We start from the raw sequence: 18391 nt of genomic DNA, 5'->3' as shown, positions 1-18391 counted from the left end.
TCCATTTGTTCAGAAACCTTTACCGCCGTACGACAATATCTTGTATTAATTTTATTTAGATATAGGGGAGACCGTAGCAACAAAAGTTTAAACTCACAAAAGTACTTTTAAATATAAGATTTTTTCTCATTTTTTTATATAGATAAAAAATTAAGTATATCTAAAAATGCATGCAACAATCAATATAATACCAATTAATATTAATCTAAACACAGAATTAGTCTAAATAGTCAATGACCCATGATACTATATAATTCATGCTTGGTCTTCCTTATATTGTTAATTTTATTTTTAGGTTCTTTACATTTTTCTGCCACTAATTGTATTTTATAATTGTACTAATATTTATGGTAATTCACTATTGTTTCATGTCGCGTGATTTTCTTAATAAGTATTTGTTAATATATTTTTATATATATATATATATATATATATATATATATATATATAATAAGTTCCGCAAATTTTTAGAGAAAATCTACAGATTTAGAATAAAGTGTACATCCTAGTTTACTAAAGAACGGAATTCCATCAACATTGGTAAATTACATTAATTAACGTGGTGCATTAGATAATGTGTGTGTAAATTGTCGAGCAAGCTTATGAAGTTCTAATCAGCAAAAACTTGCTTGCTCATGCACATTCCACTACTTATCTATCGCACCTCTCGGATGCGAATCTTTTCATTCCGATTAATTTTTATCCTTTATTGCATAGTTATACCTTCATACGGCAAATTATGTAGCAAACAAAATAAATGGGTTTAATTAAACAAGCTATTCAAATGTTTTCTCATTAGGTATCTGTGCTTTACAGGTTGACTTTTTTATCCGTCCAAATAAATCTGGAAAATCCTCCATTCCATTAGTATCTTTAATGTGAAAACTAATGTTTCTGACATATATATATTGATCTTTTTTATTGTTCTTTAATAAAAGAAATATCTGTCGAAATGTAAGAAGTTATCTAATACGATAAACAAAAGCTATATGTGCTTCTTGCGAATCTTCTTAGAATCTTTGGCTCATAAGTAGTAATTCGTATAGATTAAAATTTAGAATAAAATACAGGTTTAATTATACGATATTTTTTTAAATCAGTGTACATCATGCAATTTCTACAATTTTTATTCGATTTATTTGAAACTTACTGAAAATCTTTATTTGTTAATTATCTATAAAAAAGTAATAATTTTTCAATTAGTTAAAAACTGTTATATTATTATTAACATTTTTGAAAAAAGCATCTTTCTGAAAATCTACGTGTTTTAGTAAATATCTTTAATAAATGTGTAAAAAACAAAAATTTTTGATTTTTGCTTTTTATAAAATCGTTTCATGGTAATGGTTGCATTCAGCTGAAAAAAACAATTTTGCACAACAATTGTACGATTTTTTTAATATAATTGGTTTATATACATCTAGATTCAGTGACGAATTAAAAGCAAGACCAATCAAAGAATTTTACAACAGTTGCAAAGTTGCTTTTTCTGTTGAACGCAGTTAATCTAGTTACCTGCCGATTGGATGCTCGCTGAAAACCATAATCTATTTGAATTAATCGCAGTGCCGCCGAAAAAAATTTTCTCGAAAAAAATAAAAATTGGTATACTTCAATACATGTGCAGTAAATATCTCTTTATAGTTATTTATTTTCCTTTTTGCAAAAAAATTCCCCAAAAAAACCTTTTTAAAGATTACGTCACAAAATGGCATAAGGCCTTAAACTGATGCTTTATTTTATTTCTTTGTTATTTATCATTTACAAATTTCTAATCTTTATAGCTTTCTCCTTATAGCATTTCCTCGTATTTGTCGTCTTTTTCTTCGGCCCTCCAAACTACACACTTATCTAATTCGACTAGGAAGAATGGCTAAAGATCTCGAATTAACAAGTATAACATCTAGATTTATCTTTATTTTGACTTTTTCCTATTAGATTTTGTTCTGTACTAATTTTCCCACCTCTTGTGAAGCGCCCAGGAAGATTTCTTCGTGAACCGTTCTCGACGGACAGCTTTGTACAAATATCATCATGGTGGGGAAAAGTAGAAACGATAAGGAGTTTGGCAGCTTCCCTCTGCAGGTTCAAGAGGTATGTTAAATTAATGGAACAATTTTAACGTTCATGATGGTAATGGCATTTACCGCCGATACAAAAATACAACTCATAGGAAGGATAAAAAAACTGCAACTAGCACGGCAGAAATTTTTCTTTAGATCAAGTGAAGCAGAGAAACTATTGTCCTTTTTTTTATCAGTTAAAATCTCGCACGCTAGATATGAGTAGAAATAATTTATGCCGCATTTCTCGGTTTTGACGTCATCGATATCGATTGACCGACCTTGAACATTTCTTTCTCCATTTTGTATGAGATGCTGTACATATATGTATACATCTCATTAATATTTAATTCTTGTTTTTTTTCTTGTGCACACGTCCGCGCATGCGAAAGGTCTAAAGCGAATTTTTGGAAGTTCCTTCTGTCATTAGTTATTGCAACTTAATATTGATTAATTGAAGAATAAAGAACAGCTCAGGTAAAAAAAAAGAATTCAAAGAGATAAACGTAGAGAGTATACACTGTTACTCCTAATTCATTGTATTTTTATTTTTTTTAACACGTGTGTGCACACACACTCAAATGCATAATTGTACACACGCATACGAACGTGTGTATCTTCATATTTACATGCGATATTACAACAAATGTGAGATATTTTAACAGTTTTCTGACGTAAAATAATGAAAGTCAGCTACACAAAAACATATATAACGCAATCATCCGCTGAACTCTTCTGTATCATATTTGCGAAAAATGCATATATTTTTTGTTCAAACGTAATGTCTTTTCACATTTTGTTACTTAAGCATTCATATTTTACTATATATACAAAATACCACATATATTTATTACGTAATCACATATATGTATGTATGTATGTATGTGTGTATATATATATATATACTTGTTCTGTCGTTTCCTTGATATTTTATTATATCGTTTATTTTTGCTTTGAGAATCTTGTTTTTCTTGAAGATAACATATACTATTGTCCAAAATTGATTATTCATATCCGTGACCTTCAATAATCTAAATTTCATTTATAATGCATAATAGATAATTATTATGAATGTAATTAACACGTTTCGATGCGAATTTACTTCATCGCGGATTTTGAGCTCCTGGAAGTAAAATTTCAGGAAAATCTCAATCACATGGCACATATTGATTTATAGATTCTTAATGTCAAACATTAACTGTACAGCTCACGTATCGATTGATAATGATAACGTGTTTTTAAATACATATTAACAACATTCTCTCGATTTCAATGATAAAATCCATAATCATATGAGATAGATCTTCTTGTATTATATGTAACAGCTATTTTTACTCACTATATGCTTTTATCGTTCTAAAGTAATATACATGTAATATACATGTGTAAAGTAATATACATGTGTGTGCGATTAAATCAAACATAAAAGCATCCACAAATTAAGATAACAAGAATAGAATATTGTGCAAACTAATACTTCATGATCATTCGTTTCATTCGTTTCATAAAAATGTAGATCTGAGCTTTGCACGGTAGTTCGATGTGGGCACACATATAGATATACACACACTGTAATATTTTAAAATATAAATTTTAATTTAATTATACATAATGTAAAAATAAAAAAAAATCAAATGATTTATTGATGTTATTACCGTTTTACAAGGGCAATAAGAAAATAAGCTCATATTCTGATAAATAGCAACAAATATACAATTATGACGTACAACACAAATTGTGTTTTACGTTCGGTTGTAACATACTTTGCGCGGCAGTATAAGAAATCTATCATCCGAAATATATATAAATTCTGGAATGTTCATGTATTCGTTATGAGTATTTGTTAATTATTAGATTTGCTTAAATCACATAATTAATGACGAGTCATCACAAAAATAATCTTTTTTTGTGTAATCATCATAAAAATATAATCATCACAAAAGTAATCATCATAAAAAACTTATTAAGTGACTATATAAAAATAAATGTATATCAGGAGAACAAACATGTTGTAACTACAAAGTGCAACATCTCTTATTCTGTCCAAACAATATCTAAATAAAACATAAATATAGATATTATTAATCATACGATATGCTCTGTCTCTCCTCTCTTGACTGAGATATACATTCTTGCCCTTTTATGTACCTCCTAATAAGGTGCACAAAAAATAAAATAAAACGTAAACTTAACAAAATGCAATGTATATCTATATAAGTTGCCAATTATATTGTTTCCCATGCATGGAAGCCTAGGAAGAGTGCTTATATTTTACTTCAAAGAAACAATTAAGCAAGAATCTATTAAAAAGTTTGGAAGATCCTATGTTGTCGTGTCGCCTTCCTCTTGTTCGAGTCTGGAAGAGCCGCAAACACGGCATTTACAGCATACAATGCAAGGTGCTGCTAATAATAGTAAGGGCGATGCGACAAGTAGAAGTAGGCCAAAACCAGCGAAGATCCCGATAACTTGCGTTCGATGCCATATCACGGACGCACGTGAATGTCCCAATTTATTCTTACATGGTCCCTTGTCGTAATGTCGCAATAGAAAGTCATCCTACACATTAATAATTTAAAAATCAATTTGCGTCTAATACGTTCTCGTATATAAAGGAACAGTGTCATAAGGTTTGGAGCATTTTAACCGTATACTTCCTTTACCGTTTCGAATACTTACATCTAAGGATGCTAAGCAGTACCAGCAAAATACGTGTTTACATCTTTTACACATCATTTGAGCACAACCTTCGTCCTTTTCTATCGGCACAGAACACATGGGACAACATTTAATATGATCGCTACCGAACGGTATTCCTAATGGAAGATCTGAACAGGGCCCATTGTGCCAAGGCTCGCGACATATTGAACAGAAATCTGTGGAGCAGTTGGGACAGTGAACAGGACCTAAAGGAGAGCCGCTTCCACTATTGCCATTTATCGAACATATTGTTTCACAACCCGCTCGTGGACACCATGCACGTCCTTTATCCATCGACACATCTGCATACAAAATTATATTGATTGTATTAAAGTGTTTACTATAGTGTCGATTATCTTGTGTGGACGACTACACTTTTACTGAATAGATACAGAATTCATATTACCTACCTCTATTTAAACGAAACTTGCAATGCTTCTCCACAAGTTCTGTGTTGACAAGGCTTGATATTTCCTTCAAAGATAATATAGCGCCATGATCACACTGAGCATCAGGACAACTAATCTCATATGCGCCTTCCTCAATCTCAAATTCTACATAGGCACGCATGCACTAAAAGTCATCAAAAACAAAATAAGTATCTTTCTAATACACATCCTTTCTAAATGGATAATCTAAAATCTTAGAGGCTCCGCACAATAAAAGAAACAGAAAATAAACAATAAGAATTATCAACCTATCAACAAATTGTGTATTCCACAATACATGATTTCTGATAGGTTGAAATTCTTCTCTGTTCTCTGTTGCCTGTTCCTTTTATTGTACGGAGCCCCTTAGACTTACATCTTTACAATAGGAACAACCACATCCCTCAATCTTAAATGTTTTGGAGAGAGAAGTGTCAACAAGACACAGTTTACAAAATATCCGTCCGATTGTCTGCTGTGAGCCTGCAGGAACGAAATTGCCAGCGGCCAGGCTGTAACGCGAACTGGACGCCAAGGACAGCAGACTGGAGCAACGGGAACAAACTCTGCTGCGATTTATGGGTCTTCCCTCGAGTGCCGAGGTACTCAATCCTACGGCGGTCTCGCATTTCCTCAGGGCGCCAGGACCCAGATTTATCCAACTGCTGCCACGTGCTTCCAGACTTGCACTACTCTCAGGACGCAGGAGAGGCGCGTCTGCTTCTCTACCTGGCACTGTCCTCTCTGTTAGGGAGAGATTCACCACACTAGCCTCCTTACGTATCAGGGGTAATCTGATGCCACTAAGCTTGGCTTTCTCGATCTTCTTCTGGCTAGCCGCTAGTTTAGTGGGAGGAGTGACAGATGTGACCGAACTGGTCGCTGCACCCATGTCCATCAATGGTGCCCGTCGTAAGACGAGCGAGTGTAAACTAGGCATCCCCTGGATGTCACTGCCAGTTACAGACGACGAGGAGGCCTGCGTTCGCTGATCCCCACTTGGGGGATTGCTTCCTTCCGCGCCCGTCGTCGTCGTTCGCTCGCCGCTGATAGTAAGAGAACGCATGAACCCGGATAATCATATGTACATGACGGATTTGCAAGGTTTATCGTAGTATAGTTGCTCGAATATCGATGGATTCTCACGCTGCTCGTCATAATCCCCGCCGTTCGAGCGTCACGTACTGCACAGACTCTATGTGCTGTGCGTCAAGTTTCTGAAACGGCACCGTCGTTGAACCATCTCATTTCCAAGTGTCGTAACGGCTTTTCATACCTACACTGTTTGATGTTACATTTAGTATTCGAGATTCGGTGTCCGTCTGCTGATCTCACTACGACGTACGGAACACCCACAACAGCTGATCGTCCTCAGTATCTTGAGACAGAGGGAGACAGATAGAAAGAGAAAGATAAAGAGGAAGGAAAGGAGAGGGGGAGAAAGAGATAGCGCGCTCTTGCGAGGTAGTCGTCAGCGTGAAGAAGTAAAACTGGAGTAAACGCGCTGCTTGGCGAATGTGCCGAACGACGTGATAACCGTGATGTGCGTCCGAAATGCGACAACACGGATGACGGTCGCGCCGCACGTCGTAACTAGCGCTTCTCTTCTTCGCCAATGGTCGTTACTAAATCAGAATCGTCACCGTCGCCGTTGCTTTCACTGCATGTGTCCATACGAAACGGTATATGAAACGCGCCCACGGTATATGAAACAATCCCACTCCACCGTCTCCGCCGTGTCGCCTGTGTTAGCGCGCCACAGTCTTCGCCAACATTCTCACCGTCGCGTACACTACTGTGCATGACAACGATGACGACATTGGACAACACGCGCAATGCGCACACGCATGCAGGCCACTGCGCGCCGCGCCGCGCGCGTTCATAAATTATCTGCTGAGCCGCGATAGTACTCTTCCGCCCCCGCTTCCTCATTCGTTTCCCTTTCTCGTCGAGATCAGTCATCGGCGAAGAGCGGAGAACGTTACGACCGCGGATGAGATCCTTCTTCTTCTTTTTCGCGTGAAAATGACCCCGATTCTAACACAGAGTCGATACGGCCAGAATCGAAAATGCTACTTATGACAAAACAAAAAACAATATGAAGAATACGAAAGTATCTAAAAGAGTAACATAAACTCAATTGCGCGTCTGAAGCCGATCACACTTTCCAAAAATGATGATGCAATAACACGATAGACAATGAGCACCAATTTGGATGATATAGATGTATAATGTATAATGAACTACCTTCGCGATTAGCGCAATTACTTCTATTTTACCGTTATCACAACATCCCCGCAGCTACTACCTACTAATTATGATTATTAACCACATTCTTTTAAGAGAATAATTAATAAGAAAATAATTAATTTAATTTTATATTTATAAAATTATATTTTAATAAGAATTGTCAATAAAAATTACATTTTAGGAATTATTTTGTTAAATACCTACACTTAAGAGGGCTTTCTGAAGCCGTCTGTATTATCAATAATACCGTATAATTTTTGTATACAGTTACTTTTGCTCTCTTTTGCAGATTTGATTGAAAATTTTCCCTTTTTCAAGATTAAAGTAGTCCGCAAAAGTAGACGTCCGGATCTACAATAAGTGTTTTAAGTCTAAGTAAGTTATAATACATGTACTATTATAACATGTTATAGTACATGTACTATTATAACAAATCTTTTTCTTCATTTTATATTTTTATGTCAAATTTTACTTCGAAATCCGAAGATTCCAATGTCCCAGTCAGAGTACATATCATGGAAAAAGTCGGAATAGATTCCAATCGGAATTATTCCGTTTATCACTAGATGTTACTAGATGGGTTATCATGGGGTGCTTTCCAGCAAGGACACAGTCATTGTGTAACAATCGTTTGTGTAATGAATCGTTTTCTTGTTTAACGTAGGCAAATAACAACAATATAATGATTTATTGTGTTCTGACTGTGTCCTTACTGGAAAGCAGCCATGAACAGTCGGATTATTTCCGAAACGGTCGGAAAGTTTCTGGTACCTCGCGAGCTGGCGAAATGTCGATTCCAATCGGAATCAAACATTGAGAACGTAAAATAAGGATAAAGTAGAAATACTTAAATCCTTGGAGGTTAAGTCTCGAGAGATAGCTTGACTGGGATGGTTGTGTACTTGTATTAAGAATTATAGAAGAGCTAAAAATAAATTGTAATAATGATAAGTATTAGAAATATTTTACAAGAAAATTAATAATAACATTAATAGTAATATTATAATATTAATATTAATTATAAATAAATCATTATAGGTAAAAACTAATCATAGCTGACACCAATTGTCATCAAGTGCTTTTTTTCTATACATACATAAAAATATTAAATATGTATAAACAATAGATAAAATCAATTAACTGTAAGAGAAAAGTACCACTTATGATCGAGATTAGATGTTGGAATAATATATTTGTGTATTTAAATAATTTATCTCAGATATATGATTACGCTCAGATATATGATTACCTTTCAGACTTTCAACGCAATCAAATTAAAATTATAATAATCCCCCAAAGAGTTGATGCTTCTAGTATCTTAATATGTTTAAAGAACTTATTGCGAAAAATATAACCTATTAAATACAAAATAATGCTCAAAGGATAATCATAATACTGACTTGATTAGTTGTTATCACTTTCATGTATGTTATTTACTTTATTTTGTATTTTTCCATTTAAGATAATAATTTAACAAATATTTAAAAATTATTAAGAAATTATTAAGAAATTATTAAGAAATTATTAAGAAATTATTAAGAAATTATTAAGAAATTCTTATTCTTTACTGTTTACTACCACTTGTTGCTATGCTTTTCATAGTGTATCTGACATTTTGAATTTAGTTATTTTTCTTCTAGACTTGCATTGTAATTGGTCGAAAAATTTCGCTTATTCTCCTCTCGTTTCATTTACATTCATTCCGAATCGACAGAAATGGTCGGAAAACCGATTCCGTTTGGGATCCATGATAGCAAATATGAGCGGAATCGCGGTCGGAAACTCGCCAAATCTCAATTCCGATCGGAATCGCAAAATCTCCATGATAGGTACCCTGAAATAATAATGGAATCGACATCGATTCGACATAAATTTGATAATTTTGATGTGGAATTGATATCGATTTCGATGTCGATTTCATTGTAATTTCTCACTGGGTCCGGACTAATTAGTTAATTTTTGATGATTTTAGATTTACTACATTCATTGTACTATATCTATTACACCCACTACACCTGGACATTGTTAGTTTTTGCAATATGTGTAAATTTATTGAATTTATACAAAATAGCGACTTTTCTTAAATGAAAATAACAATGAAGACGTCTTCCCCAAAATGATTTCTAATCAATTCCATTCATAAAACACATTAAATAAAATCCCTGTTTGCTACCTTGACGCATAAAAAATTGTTAATAACAAGAAAAATTACCAACCCAAATGTTTAAATATTTTTCCTAAATTTTCTTAAACAATTTCCAAATTATGTAGACATAAATAAATCAGAAATATTCAATTTGTCTGCTATCTTGTCAGTAGTGCTTGTTCTCCGTACATAATCGGATTGCACGGCCAACAATAGGGCGCACCAATCAATTTCTTTATAAAAATTATGCATTTCGCCGTTTCTTCCATGTTCAGATCCATTCTTGAAATGCCAACATTTCGTGAACCTTGCAGTTCATCACTTCATCAAGGTGAGAAACAGCCTGGATCCGTGGAAATCTCAAGAATACAATCAATTTCTTCTATTATCAATTCTAGTATTATCGTTAAATATAATCTAAAGAATTTAAGCAACTTCGTTCTTAATAGGTGTTCACACATAGCAAACATGGCGGTCGTTTAGATGTCAGATCAAAAATGCCGACACAAAATGAATCATTGTTTCCACTTATACTATGCCTTAAGGAACTGATAGTTAATTATAATTGATTAAGGGACAATTTCATAGTGTCGCTTGTTGCAGCGATAAATTAGAGTCCCTCTAGTAAGAGTCAAAATCATAAGAGGCACCGATCTGATTGGTCAGATTTCGATTTTTTTTCTCTTTAAATGCCGCCATTTGCAGATATTTTCGATGTGAATCTATAAATTGGGTGAACAACTGTTTCATGATGTAGAAGGCACGAACGCGAAATTGGACTATCAACTGTCAACCATAGTCGAATTGTGCTGTTTCCGGTCGGTATCCGATATTTGATAATGGCGTTCTTCCAGTCTTAACTCTTACTAGAGGAACTCTACGATAAATGATGTGATTGAATTCTCCTCGATTTGTCCACTTTTTTATCGCCAGCGACACAGTTGAAAAGTTGGATTAATCCAACTTTTAGCGACATCACTCTTATGCAAAGATTTAAACGCGGAACAACAAGATATAAGTATAATATTTACTTAAGTTATATTTCAAAACATCATTTCCGAGAAAAATTTTACTCGAAATATATATGATATGTAATGTATACTACAGTATTTCGAGTAAAATTTTCCTCGGAGAAGACGTTTTGGAATGTAGCCTTAGAATATCAGAATAGATGTCATCGCAAAACTTGATAAAAATATACTCATTCGATATATTTTCATTCGAAATGAAAGAATGTAGTAAAATTAACTAGAAAAATGTGACAGTCTGCTTTAGCGATTATTCAAGTTAGAAAAACGAGTTTTCTTTATCTGAATAGTTATTAGAATTACGTAATGTAAATGTCACTCGACTGTTCTCATATATTATCTTATTATCCAATGTTAAACACAAAGATAAAATGATACGTGAGACCATTCGGGTAATATTTCCAAACGTAGCCCAACTCTAACATTTAATAATCCATTCAGAAATAATTCTAAATTTCTCGAAAAGACGTCATTTCGATGTCGAAAATAAAAGTCAAAAATCTTCGAAATTTCTATTGATTTCGACGGATTTTTGGCTCCAATTTTGAGCCAATTAATAATTTTTGAATTGGAAATAAAATCTTGAATTGGTCTAGTCAACATAAAAATATACCACTAGTGTCACTAATAATAAGTAAATTTGACAAATAATGTCACTAATAGCGTAATAGTAGAGAAAATTTCATTAAAGTTTCATTGAAATTTTATTGTGAAAATAAATATTATTGATTAGTATATTTTAGAGGACACACGACAAAATTATAATAAAAAAAATTTATTTTATGAATTTGAGAATTAATTTTATGATGCACCCATGCGCGGTCACCTATCCGTATTCGAACCTCCACTTATCATGTTTCATTTCTGTGATATGAGAACTGCTCCTTCAAAGAATCATGAACACCTATAATGCTAATGGATGTATTGTTGTAACATATCTGTTCAAAGATATTGTGAAAGAGGTGAAACATACATAAAAAAATTAATTAATATTAAATATAGTAGTAATGTAAAAAAAAACAAATAATGACATCTATGATAATAACTTGTTTTTAATAATACTGTAAAATATTATTTTTATTAGTTGAAATAATACTACTTGCTCTAATGATATATATGTGCGTGCATGCGCGCGCGCGCGCGCGTGTGTGTGTGTGTGTATTTTTTACCCTAATAAATTTTTTACCAAATATTTTATACCAAATTATAATATTATAAAATACAATATTACAATTACTGAAAGTAGTTCTATGTTATGTCATATATCGTTTAAATAATATTACTGGTTCAGCATTGACACTATTGCGTATCAGTAGTAATACTACTGCAGTAACAGACACTAGTAGTATTTTTATACTTCCAAATGATGTTGGAAACGTCATTTCACTAATTTAAAAAGAGATTCGTTTCGATAGCGATTCGAGCTAGAATTAGTCTAACTAGAATTAGATAGAGTCGATAATATTTTTCCTTGATTTTATGTTCATTTTATGATAAGAGACAGCTAATAGTTGTCAGTATTTATTCCCTGAAATAAGAGATATTATTTCCTGAAATTCCTCAAAAGTGACGTAATAAGATTATATTAAAAAAACTACGAAGTACAAATAAAAGTAATGTTCAATAAGAATAATAAAACAAGATACAAAGAATTACTAGAAGAAAAGATGTAGACTTTATCGACAGTTGTAAAAAAATTTCCGATTTGTATAAAAAAATTCCACAATTTTCTAAAATGTTATAAAATTTATATTTATAAATTCTGAAAAATTTTGAGAAAGCTTTTATGATTAGAGCAATATTGCAATTATCGAAATGAAATCGAAAAAAAAATGTCGATTCGACCTTTGAACGAAAATATTCAAAATATAAGACGTATCACATATTTATACCAAAAATGTTAAAAATGTATCAAATCTCTCTCATTACACTCTCTACATACGTAATTTTTTACATTCGAAGATATTGAAATTTCAATGCAAGTTTCGAATCCATAACTTTTCCATCGTAACGACATCTTTTTGAGGAACCATTTCTGACTGAGAATTCACTTCGTGAAGCATACCATCACGTTTTCTGCCAGATTCTTTCATTTTGAGTGAAAATGTATCGAATAAATATATTTTTATCAAGTTTCGTAGTGATGCTCGTATTCTAAATAATTGTCATAATAAATAAATAAATACAAATTTTTTATCAATAAAAAATTTGTTGCTTGCGATTTTACCTTATTTAATTCTGATTATTTTTATTTTTATTTTTATTTTCAATTTTATTTATACCGACTTTTCTTTATGATCGCTCACATTACATTACGCTACATTATACCAATTTAATTATTGTATTATTAAATTATTATTATTATTTATTATTATTATTTAATTATTATTTAATTATTGTATTATTTGTTATTATTTGCAATAATTTCATGAAATTTTCAAATAGCTGTTGTACAACTTGTGGCCATATGTGAAATGATAGATGAAAAGAGCAATTCGACTCATGAGTATATGGAAGCATATAACTGGTTATTCGTTAATAATTTTTTAATAATAATTTTTTTAATCTTTCCTTCCATTCACATCATTTTTCAAATAAACGATCAATCCAAAATCTCTTTTTATATTTTCTTTTCAAATTTATACATTCATTAAGGCATACAGATGCTATTGGTCTATTTTGTTGTAGTTTCGCTTTATTTTTATTGTGCACAATCACATCAACTTGATAGGTCCAGTCGTAATATTATTTTTGACATGACATTTTTTCAGCATTTTACACAACACAATTAATATAATTACCATCAAAAATTTATTACTGCTGGTTCATATGAGCGACATTAGCGAGGTTAGCATCAAGAGACACGGTAGAAGCTCATGCCAAATGAGCGCGCAGCGCGCACCTCTTCATCTTCTTTTCATTTTCGACGGTAGATGACTCGTTTATTACTCTCATTAGAGTAATAAATCAAGTCCATATAGACTTTCGGTCGGGCGAGATTAGCAACAAGACGCCCTTTTTTTGGCGCACTTATTTTTTTCGTGACTTTGTGGTAATTAGAAGAATATTTCACTGAGGAGTTCTTACTCCATCTCTCTCTTCCCTTGTATTGCCTCCCAGAAGGGCCTTTTTATCATTCTCCTACTGTTTGGCGTATGGGACAAGCAAACTGTCGAAACTTAACCTCCAAGATACGTCGATTAGCGCTCCCCAGAATTCGAAAAAATCAGAGAGGATCTGATGAGATTTTTGTTGCAAAAGACTTCTCGAGGTATAGAAATGAAGTCATCTGATGATGAAATTGCAGACATGCATCGATATGGTCGGCATCTTGAAACGCGATTCAACGACGGATGAGGCTTTTACCAATGGTCATTCGACCAGGTTGCCTCGCGACTCAAAGAAAGGGGCATCCAGGGTTGCTGTGGATCCGAAGATATAAACTCCACCACGCAATGCACGAATAAGGATGTACCTAAGGGAGATAAAAATAGTTCTGGCAACGCAAGTACAGTGAAAAGATTCAAGTATGATGCTTTTAGCAAAGCACCTTATGTTGTCATGTTGCGTTTCAGATCTGATAATCTAGCAAGAAGAAAATGTCGCTGGTCAAAATCTCCGGAATATTAAATAAATGCAACATTAAATTTAATCAGGTTACCAAATATATGCTCTTGTGATACATGGAAGGTGTCATTCTTATCCAAGTCTATGGCTAATAGTGTCCTATCAAACAAATTACTTAAAGAAGCGGGAATCGTTGCCTTCATACCGAGATACAAGATTAGCACAAAAGTGGTCATTAAGGAAATTCCTGAGATATGAGTATGAATGAAAGAAAATCGTTGAAGAAGAGAATAATGATCTTTAACCTCTTTAGATTAAGAAGGCAATAGATCTACTAGAGAATTTGAGAACTCAGAAGCAGTGTGCTTGGAAATCAGAGACGAAAGTTTATCAGACAAGATTATCATTTGGAAGGCAGTGTTACCTATCTCTCCATACGTGCAGTCAGTTAGAATATGCTTTAAATGTGACCGTACTGGTCACATAAATAAATATTGTGAAAAATCTGAGACTTGCTTAAACTGTGCTGGTGATCATCGCTCATCTCGAGAGGCGCCTTGTGGTTTAGAGAAGGAGTGTATTAACTACAGTGGCCCTCACAATATGACGGATCGTAATTGCCTAGTTCTTAAGAAGCATGTGGAGATTGCAAAGGTTATGGCTTTTGACTTCTCTTTCCTTGAGGCAAGATTACTCGTGGAGAAGAACATCAATTCGTCGAGAGCTCCAGTTAAATCACTAGAAACTTTCCACACCTTCCGGATATGGATTCTACCGCGAGACTCAGAGGGACTATCTAGAGCTGGCAGATAGTTCCCCGTCGTACAAATCGACTGAGCTCAAGTAACAATGGGAGCGTCAAGAAGGTCCTGTCGGGTATTATCGATCGGATCTTAACAAGGATGCGGAAGTACTGTGCGAGCGAATTAAGAAAATCATAGATTTACATAATACGACATATTTGATTAAAGAAGGTAACTTTAATGGCGCAAGTAAATAATCGCAAATTTAATTTTAGTAATTTGAGGATTCTACAGCAACGCTAAATCCATCATGTCTAAATATACTAAACTATCTAAACACTGCGAAGATTTTAATTTAATTTTAATTTCAGAAACATGGCTCTCTCCTGATAAAAGTTTTAAACTAAGAGGGGGGAACTATACTTCGATACGGTGAGGGAGAATAGACTTGACCGCGGAGGAGGTATAATGATTGCGATTAGGAATAATATTAGATGTAGAAAAGCATAAATTTCTGAGACATGTGGAGGTAAAGTAGAAGCTTGTGCGGTCGAGATCCTTGTGGAGGTGAACTCCTCATTTTGGTCTCGTGTTACTATCCGCCAAACACCGACTTATTACGACTTGTGAATGGGAAAGATTCTTCTCACAATTTCAAGGTAAGATTCTTTTTGGTGGAGATTTTAACTTGCTTGAGGCTCTGCCACAACAACATCGTTTGAGGCTCTGCCAATACTTGCCGTACTCGTGATAGTCTGTGAGAGGTAATAGAGGATCATTGCTGAACGATGGCTCCCCCACTTTTCACTGTGCATCTTATTACACTAATTCCGTAATTGATTTGACTGTGATTAATGCTTCGCTTGCGTGTTGAACTGATATGTTGGTCCTGATCCATGGGGGGGGGAGGGGAGTGATTATCTGCCTATTATCATTAAGGCCCAAGCCAAGCTGGATTACAGAAATGGGAATAGAAGAGTTTTGTGTCTACACGTTAGGGACACAGACTGGGAACTTTTTCATGACGTGATGGATGAGAAACTAAAACTTATTATCTATCTAGATTCTAGGATCTAGAATCTATGGAGATGGAAACCATGTATTCGACGGATACCATGTATTTCACTGCCATAATCGGCGAAGCGATTTCATCAGCTACTCCATCCAGACGTACTGACAGATGAAAACGTAAAGAGAAACAGAATCAAGTGCTTCCCCCGTATCTATGGTGGACAGACAAATGTGACAGGTGCACATGTTGCTCTAGCTTTGTAAGGAAGCTTTGGAGAAGTTTAAGCAGATAGATTTGAGGGAAGATTTTAAAAACCACAAAAAAAGTGTGGCGATTACGAGACGAGAACTTCGTAGAATTAAACAAATAAATTTAGAGATTTCTGTGAAGGCCTGAGGAAGGACTGAGATTCGTCCTTTGTTTGGAAGACAGTCAAAAGATTTCAATCCAGATACAATCGATAGGAGACAGCTAACGAATATTCTTCGAAAAAAATGGCGAGAATTCTTGAACAGACTGATGAACTTAGGATAGGATGGGTATGTAATAAGACGCCTTTGTTTGAAAGTAAGAATACAATGAGTTTCTAGACTCTGACGGAAGAAAAATTGTTGTTCGTAATTAGGAATCTCAAGGCCAAATCTAATCCGGGATTGAGATAGTATCGATTATGTCATCATCAAGCAGCTATCTCCTATGGTTAGATGTATATTTCTCCGCATCTGCAACTCCATTTTTGCTGGTGGATCAGAAAGTATCTAATTGAAGGAAGTATCTAATCACGTTTATACCTAAAGCAGATGGCCAGAAAGCCATTTCGGCCGATATCTCTCGCACCATGTCTATGCAAGATAAGATGGAAAGAATTCTAAGTAATAGATTAAATTGGTGGCTGGAAAGTGAGAATAAGTTACCTGTATCGTTTGGTTTTCGTAGACGACTTTCATGCATGAATAACTTAGCAATTCTCTATGTGGAAATTCTCAGAGACTTTCAAACGAATATTTCGGTGATAGCTGCTTTCCTTGATATCAAAGCAGCATATGATAACGTAATTGATTAACAGATTAACGAATCTGGGTGTTCCCCCATGTTCTGCCGCTTTATTTACAATTTGATATCTACGCGTGGTGTAGATACAGGGAAATAGAAGAAGTTTTTTGGCTTTTCAAAGGATTGTTACAGCGAACTGAGCCTTATGTTATACGCTATCTACGTCGCCGAATTGGAGAAGGTCAACTCCCAAGAATGCAAGATAATTCAGTACGCAGACGTATGCATTTTTTCTGCTATGGACTTGGTCGAGGAATCTTTGAATAGAAACGAAAGTGCAGTTGACAAGATTTCTGCCTCATTAGATAATCTTGTCAGTCGAGAAAACTAAGCTGTGTATTTAGCAAGAATAATAAATCTCCGAAGGAGATAGATTCATCATAACATATAGGTGTGCGGATTTTGTCTCTTCATATTGTCGAAGCAATAGCGATACTCACAGCTCTGGAACTAGGATATAACTATGAGTGGCTCAAGCTAACTATTTTCTCAGATTCTAAATCAGTCCTCAGTGAGCGCACAGTTTGATCACTGGGATAAATCGCATCTCATCTTCTTTATTAAGAATAGCATCCTTCGTTTGACTAGAGACAGAGGATCAAGCTCATCTGGATTCCTAGGGAACCTATAGGGATTTCGGGCAACGAACAAACGGATAGGCTAGCTAGGAAGGCTATTGCCTCTGACAGAGATACGCAATTGGGTATCCCAGTGTCTGAATTCTCAAATCTATGGAACCGACAGATGTACAGTGAATTGTTTGGGTGGATGAGCGATAAGTCGCTTACTCGCAATGCATTGTAACAACTATTTGATGGAGTCCAAATATGTTTAGTTTAGGAAATTTAAAATAAAGAGAAGAACAGTTGCAACTATTAATAGAATTAGATCGGGCCACACATCCCTGAGGGAAAGTCTTCTGCTTTGGCATAATGAATTCTCCATTGTGCGTGAGATGCAACGTATGTGAAACTTCAAACCATGTTTTTTGGGAATGTAGTGCTTTTACTGAACAGAGACGGGTATTGCAAAATGCCCTGGTCAGGGCGAGAGGCCTCCTTCCTCGCTCTGTCGAATATCACATGGCTACAATTGATGAGGATTCAATTTATATCTTAAACACGTTTCTCTATTAATAAGTTTATCTAGTACTCTTTCGTTTTTTTTTGTTTTTGTTTTTTTTTTGTTTTTTATGTTATGTGATTCAATTTAAGTTAATGCAGCACATGTAATATTTGTTATTTTATTTTATGTTATCTTAATTTAGATAATTATAGTTTATGCTATTATATATTTAGTTGTTAAGAAAAGGTATTTCTTATAATTGTCCGCTGTTTTAGTTACTTCTGATAGATCTGCTCTAATTGTCAATCTAGCTTATTTATATGTTTTTACGAGATA

The 18391-nt window shown here is 34.1% G+C and overlaps 1 protein-coding gene across 1 annotated transcript; it reads right to left on the bottom strand.

Annotated features, from left to right (window-relative positions):
• Window positions 1-4385: 4385 nt before the first annotated feature.
• Window positions 4386-6257, bottom strand: LOC105624045 (probable E3 ubiquitin-protein ligase RNF144A). Its single transcript, XM_012205409.1, has 4 exons — window positions 5568-6257; window positions 5174-5336; window positions 4743-5065; window positions 4386-4622 (listed from the first exon to the last, which is right to left on the bottom strand). Exons 1-4 carry the CDS (start codon window positions 6255-6257, stop codon window positions 4386-4388), a joined length of 1413 nt encoding a protein of 470 aa, XP_012060799.1.
• Between the last annotated feature and the right edge of the window lie 12134 nt (window positions 6258-18391).

This window comes from Atta cephalotes (assembly GCF_000143395.1).
Source record: "Atta cephalotes unplaced genomic scaffold scaffold00071, whole genome shotgun sequence".
In the NCBI taxonomy this organism is placed as follows: Eukaryota; Metazoa; Arthropoda; class Insecta; order Hymenoptera; family Formicidae; genus Atta; species Atta cephalotes.
The sequence above is the reverse complement of the archived record's forward strand: the minus strand, read 5'-3'. Positions and strand labels throughout refer to the sequence as shown.